Raw genomic sequence first — 6,523 nt, 5'->3', positions numbered from 1 at the left:
CCGGGATCGAAGGCTACAGTGCGGCCAAGGGGGCGCGGCCGGGACGAGCTGGGGGCAGTGCTCCGGGGACGGGGGAGCCGGTGACCCGCCGGCCGGGCAGGCGGGAGAGTAGACCCGCGAACCTCGAAGAGGAGTCTGAGAGTGCAGACCCTGAGCGGACGTGAAACTGACCGGGGCTGGGGGCCAGAAACTTCTCAGCGCTGCGGGGCTCAGCTACGCAGCCCGCCCGAGTGCTCTCCGGTGGCGAGGGGAGCAGGTGAACAGGTCCTCACTCCCAGCTGCACGCCCTCACGCGCTCTCGCCCCGGCCCCCGCCCCCGCAGCCATGGCCCCCGGCCCCCGCCGCTCCGCCTGCGTCCCGCGCCGGATGCTCTGTGCGCTCGCCTTGATGGTGGCCGCCGGCGGCCGCGTCGCCTCCGCCTTCAACCTGGACACCCGATTCCTGGTGGTGAAGGAGGCCAAGAACCCGGGCAGCCTCTTCGGCTACTCGGTCGCCCTCCACCGGCAGACGGAGCGGCAGCAGCGCTACCTGTAAGTTGAGGTTGGTGGGGGGTGGTGAGGGGCGTTGGGCGGGGGGAGAGAGTGTGTGTGCAGGAGTGCGGGTGGATCCAGAGCCGAGTCGCAGCCCGGCTTCCAGGCCCGCGAGGCGCGGGCTCTAGTGAACGGGTATTAAGCGGGGTGGGGGGAAACCTGGGCAGGCCTTCCCTACCCAGGTCTGGCGGGAAGCAGAGGGATTGGGTGTGGGATGGGGTCCGCAATCCCTGGCAAGTGCTGACCCAGCCAGAACCTGTCTAAACTCAGCCCCTCAGCCCTGTAAAGCTGTCTTGAAAGTAGAACTGGGATCCCCGTTTCCTGAGCCTCCTCCCACGCCGTCGACCACGTACCTAATGTAGGAATACTTCTCTCCAGGGCTGGGACCTGGGGAAAACTGCAAGGTAAACACCTAGTGGATCCCTCTTCCCCCTTAACCGGGAAGAACCTGTGGCCCCGTATGTTTAAGCGCCAGGGCCTTGCCAGCCACACCCTCTGCGGATCCAGACTGGAGGGCCTTGCAGTCTGGAGCTGGGAGCTTGGTGCTTGGTGGGTGCAGGGTGAGGTGATGGGCGAGTCTGGGCCTTTGGAACTGTCCAGGAGCTTCCTCTGACCCCTTGAAGATGGGGAGGTAGAGGGAGCTGTCCCAACTCCTGCTAAGCACTCCTGCCCCCCCCACCCCCCACAGGGACGCCCTCCCACCAGACGTCTTCCCTGCATTCCACAGATTCATGTTGAATCTTCAACCCCGAGTGTGTTTGTTTTGGTTTGAAGAGGGAAATGGTGTTTTTCTCTTCTGTTCGCCTTCCCCGACAGCTGTAAGGAGAAGGAGGGGGAACAGCTACCCATAGGGGAGAGGAGGGAAGGAGATTGCATCCAGCTGTTTGTGTTTCCTATTACCCCCCCCCCCCCCCCCCCCCCCCCCCCCCCCCCCCCCCCCCCGCCACTGCCACACTCCTGCCTAGAGGGCAAGTCTAGGTTTTAGAAGTTTCTCTGCCCTGGGTGCAGATGCTGAGGTTGGCAGCTGGGGAAAAAAGGCAGCTGGGAGAGGGGAGGCTACGGCAGAAGGGAAGGAGTTGGGACAGGTGAGGCAGGTCCCACCTACCTCTTTGGGCCGGGGAACCTATCAGACATCTACCCCTACCTGGTGTCTAGCTCCATGAGCAAGAGGACGGGGTTTCCTACAAGGTGTATTGAAAGCTTTCCCAGCTCTGGCTGGGGCCTGCAGAAACTTGAGGAAGCTTGGAATATCCAAAGTCCAAACTCTGCCTCAGTCTTGGCCTCTGCCCTGCTGGCCCAGCCCTGGCCCAGTCTACCTACCTGCCTGGCCTCCATCTCGCTTTTGCAGAGGCTAAGGCCACCACACCCTTCCCAGCACAGCACCAGCAAATGTGGGCTGCCCTTGACCAGCCCTTCATCTTTAGGAGACCCTGAAAGTGGCTATCAGCCCGAGTTTCTGTTTGGCACTCTTTCTGCCCCAGCCCAGAAAAATATTTTTAGAATTCCTTTTTTTTTTTTTTTTAAAGATTTCATTTATTTATTTGAGAGAGAGAACAAGTGTGCATGAGCAGGGGGAGGGGCAGAGGGGAGAAGCAGGCTCCCCACCGAACAGGGAGCCGGATGCGGGACTGGATGCAAGGGCCTTGAGATCGTGATGTGAGCTGAAGGCAGCTGCTTAACTGACTGAGCCACCCAGGTGCCCCAGATTTTTTTAGACTTCAATACTGAATCTGCATGATATAAGACAACACAGTGGAAAAAGAAGGTGGGAAAAACGAGAGTGAATAATGAAAATCTGGAGTAGATAATGGCCTCTGTAAACCCCACATCCAACCCCCTACCCGCTATGTGACCTTGAGCAAGATATTTCCCTTCTCCGGGCCAGTTTTCTCCAAAGAGAGGTTGGACCTGGATCTATGTCCTCCTTCCTGCCTCTGTTGGCCTATTAAGAGGCAAGCAGATGCTGGGGAGGGAGAAGAGGCCCCTAAGTCCCCCTGCCAGTTTCCAGTCTTGGATCTGTCGCTAATACCTAAATCTTAATGTCCCCACCTGTCAAGGGTGAGGGGAGGACAACATGCCTTCTTCATGAGGTGCCAGTGGGGCTGTAGTGAGACAGTGTGTGTACATCACTTTGCATGTGCCTGTGTCTCTGGGGAGCAGCTCAGGGCTCTCATGCCCAAGCCAGGCCCTTGTACCCATGGGTCTCACCCTAGATGGCTGAGCAGAGGAGCTTTACTGTTCTTCCTGGGCAGCTAGAGATCACATTAGGCCTGCTGAAAGCCCAGAAGGTTCTAAAACTAATGAACTGTGGAGAGGCAGGTAATTCTAGATCAAGTTCTGGGCCATTCTCTCGAGTAGTGTGTCTCTCCCTGTGGTTCTCTATCTTGGCTCATCTCCTCCTCTCGCTGAATTCTGCCCCTTGGCCCTTTGGGAGGGCCAGCTGGGCTAAGCTGCAGCCAGCTGTGTAGCCAGATGTGAACAGCTGTCCGAGCACACAGCTTCGGGGAACCAACCAGTCAGGTATTATATTCTGTTAGCCTACGAGCCCTTTTGGAAAAGGGGGGAGGTCTCCTGGTCCTGAACAAACTCTTAGCCTCGGTTCATAGAAGGTCTGCAGGAGGTTTGGGTGGTGGGGAGGTTCCTGCCAATACACGGAAAATCCTGCATCTGTGCGTCCTTCGGGGGTAGGGGGAAGGGAAGAGCACGGTTCTCATCCTGTTTTCAAAGAAGGCCTTATTCCAGAAACGGTTAAAACCCCAGGTCTTTATCTCGTTCCCATCGTCTTTATCTCTGGACCCGAGTTAGGGAACTCCCACATCGGAGTTCACCCCAACCCAGGCCCCGGCTTCCCTGTCGCCGGAAGTGCGGGTGAGGAAGAGGGCCAAGGACCAAGGTGCTTCAGGCTTCTGGGTAGGATGTGTGACGGGCCCTGGGGAAGCAGAGCGACCATTCCTCTGGGAGCTGGTCTCTGCCCCCTGGCCCCCAGTACCTACTCTGTGGTTCCCTCCTGGGAATCCAGTTGTCCTGGTCCAGCGTGACCTTGTAGACTACAAAGATACTTCTGGAGCTCGCTCTCCCCTTTGCGCTTGCATGAACTTGAGGGTGTCTACGGATCCTGGGGCGGGCGTGGCTGTGCCTCTGGCTGATGAGGTCATATCTGAGGTAGGCAGGAACCGGGCTTACCTGCCGTGCTCTCCTAAAACATGTTTCCCTGGGCAGGGCAGGCACCTGGCAGCCTCCAAGGCTCGTGTTGGAGGAGATGGGCAGAACAGTTGTGACTGCAGGAGCGCCTTGTTCCTTGGGCTCTCTCCAGCGACCCGCCCAGGACAAGGAGCTTTAAATGGGGCAGGAGGCAGGGGAAGCCTGACTTTGTAGAGAAAAAAATGAAAGGGGGTTGCCCCGAGCTAAGCTATGGAGGAAGATGTCTGTTGCAGCTGGAGGGATGGAGAATAGATAACAGGGAGAACCCCCCCCACACACACACACCGCAGGGGATCAAAAAGGGAGAAGATACTAAGGAGCCAGCAAGAGAGAGAAGAAATGAGAAAAACAGCCTTGTTTGGGGCCAAGGCCTCTTTCTCCTGTCCTCTCTCATTCTCTCGCTTCCTCCAGCCTGTTGCTCTGGTTCTTGGGCTGAGTCACCAGGAGGGAGAGGGGGCTGGGTGGGCAGCGTCAAGGCGACGTAGGGGAGGACGGAGAGGGCTGTTGTTCAGCTGCCACAGGAGCAGCCTCTAGGGAGATGGCTAATTCGGGCGGCACTTTGGGCACAGAGCTGGGACCCAGCATCTGAGGGCTGCCTGCACCTGCACCCCTGGTCTCAGTGCTGAAGCGGCGCCCGGTGCCACCCACCCAAGGGGGCAGGGAACCCTGAGCAGTGCGGCGCGGGGGCCTGTGGTCTCTCTGCTGGCCCCTGTTACCCTCCAGGTTAACCAGAAGCTTCCGAGGTGCCTCCCTGAATCGTACAGGCGGTTTCTCTGAGCATCACCCCACCCCAGTGCCCCCCAAGGAGCCTTCTTCTCTTTGGGGTGAGCCAGCCTGGTGCCTTGAATGCTCCTGGGCCCCATTCCCCAGCCTCCTCCTCTTCTGCTGTTTTCGGCTTGGCCATTGCATTAGCTTTGAACCCTCCCCCACCCCCCCACCCCAGGAAGAATGATGGAACGGGGGTGGGGGGGTGAGGAAGTGCTTTTATGGAACTTGGAGTTCAAGGGCTCCCCAGAGGCCAGGAGGGGCTGTCTGGCTGGAGCCAAAGACGAGGCTGAGGAGCTGTCAGAAAGCCCTTGAGAGGTCATTTCATCCATCCCCCCAGTCCCGGAGGGGCCCAGCCCAGCTCCAGGAGAGGGAAAGTCAGATCTCCTTTCTTCTGTGCCTAAGAGCTGGGCAGAGCATCCTGCTGGCCTCCCTTCTGACAGCTGCCTGGAGTTGGACTCACTGGTGATCTGGGAGGGGTCAGCTTTTGGACCCACTGCTCTGGAGCAGCCCCAAAAGCAGGCAGCAGAGGGGCGTGTTTGCATTCTATTTTCCATTTCATTTCTGCACCAGGAAGACCTCTCTCACACCTGGCTGTGGCTTGAGGGATCTGGACCTGACCCTCTGCACAGGCCTTCCCCCATCCAACTCCCAGTCCCCTGGCTGGGGACCCATTGGATCCTGGGCTGGGAGCCAGAGGGCCTTAAAGGGCCTCTGAGCAGGCCAAGTAGGAGCTAAAAATACCCCAGGGGGGTTAGAGGGGGGCTCCCCATGGAATCTCTGGGGAGGGAGGGGCCTGAGATGTGGGGCTGGAATTTAGGGCACCCGCCCTGCCCCACCGCCCATCAGTGGGCACAAGGCTGGGGCAGGGTGACGGCTGAGTGAGTATGGACGGCAAACGGATTGATTTCAGTCCCAAATGCTACTCATGGCTGGCTTTCCCTGCACGGTACCCCAGGAGGCTAAGAGGAAGGGTCCCTCAGCCCACTACCTCTGAGATGAACAGAGCTGGGAAGTCATGGTTACCCTGCTCCCCGGCCACCCCATGTCTCCACAGCTTGGTCTCCCCTGCCACCCAGCCTGACACTGGGGGACAGCAACACTTCCACTGCGTGTCCCACCCTGGAATGCAGCCTGGGCTCCCAAGGGACACCTTGCCCCCTGAGGCCTGGATCTACCCCTTCAAGTTCATCGTAGCCAGTGCCCTCCCCCCCGCCCAGTGATTCTGCCATCATGGGAGGACTCCTAGGTCCCATCCTCAGCTCCCTCTAAACAGCCAGTCTGCTCTTTGCCCTCTGTTCCAGACTCCCTAACCAGGTGAGGCAAAAGCTCCTGCGTGCTTGGAGGAACACCTGGGGGTGACGGAAGTCCAGTCCCTGATGCCCCCAGAAGTCGGACTAAGTGCTCACAGTGGCCATGACGTCATAGTCCAAAAGCCCTTCTGAAGCATGGACCCGTTTGTTCCCCTCAACAACCCTGGAAGTTGGTGGGACAGCCGCGGTCCCCATTTCACAGAAGAAGCACTCATAGCTCAGAGAGGGAAAAGAAACGTTCCTCCCGAGGAAGAACCAGGCCCTTCGATTCTTTTCCCACAGGCTGAGACGTTTCCTTTCCCTCGGGCTTTTGCCTCCCTCTCTCACCTGGCAGTCACTAGGGGGCGGGGGGACCTGGGTGGTCAGGCAGTGGACTCACCAGGCACCCTGTCCAGGCCAGACAAAGGGTGACTAATTGGGCCCAGGCTGCCACCCTGGCGCCCTGCCAGCCCTCCTGCCCGCCCCTCCTAGCGCTGCTCTGCTTGGAGAAGCTGCACCCCTGCCCCCAGGGACACTTCTCAGCTGAGGTTGGAGTGGAGAAGTGAGGTGCAGGCAGAGGTCCCACCCCCTTCCCAGCACCCTCAGGCAGTGCATTCCTGACAGCCAGTGGGCGGAGGCACCCCAGGTCCCAGCATGCCCAGGCCCAGCCCTGCCCACTCCCCGGCTGCCCTCACTCATGGGTCCCAGGCAGGAGCTGTGGGCGGGGATGTTGCT

General features: G+C 59.4%; 1 protein-coding gene across 1 annotated transcript in view; it reads left to right on the top strand.

Moving 5' to 3' along the window:
- The first annotated feature begins 324 nt into the window (after positions 1-324).
- The window catches only part of LOC111151764 (integrin subunit alpha 3), a 28,766-nt gene continuing 22,567 nt past the window's right edge, over positions 325-6,523 (top strand). Inside the window, exon 1 of the mRNA XM_022509948.1 lies at positions 325-530. Coding sequence (XP_022365656.1) covers positions 325-530 — 206 coding nt within the window. The remainder of the gene's footprint in view (positions 531-6,523) is intronic.

This window comes from Enhydra lutris, unplaced genomic scaffold (assembly GCF_002288905.1).
Source record: "Enhydra lutris kenyoni isolate GAN:26980312 unplaced genomic scaffold, ASM228890v2 scaffoldscaffold26, whole genome shotgun sequence".
Taxonomy (NCBI): domain Eukaryota; kingdom Metazoa; phylum Chordata; class Mammalia; order Carnivora; family Mustelidae; genus Enhydra; species Enhydra lutris.
This window is presented reverse-complemented; position numbering and strand designations above follow the sequence as displayed.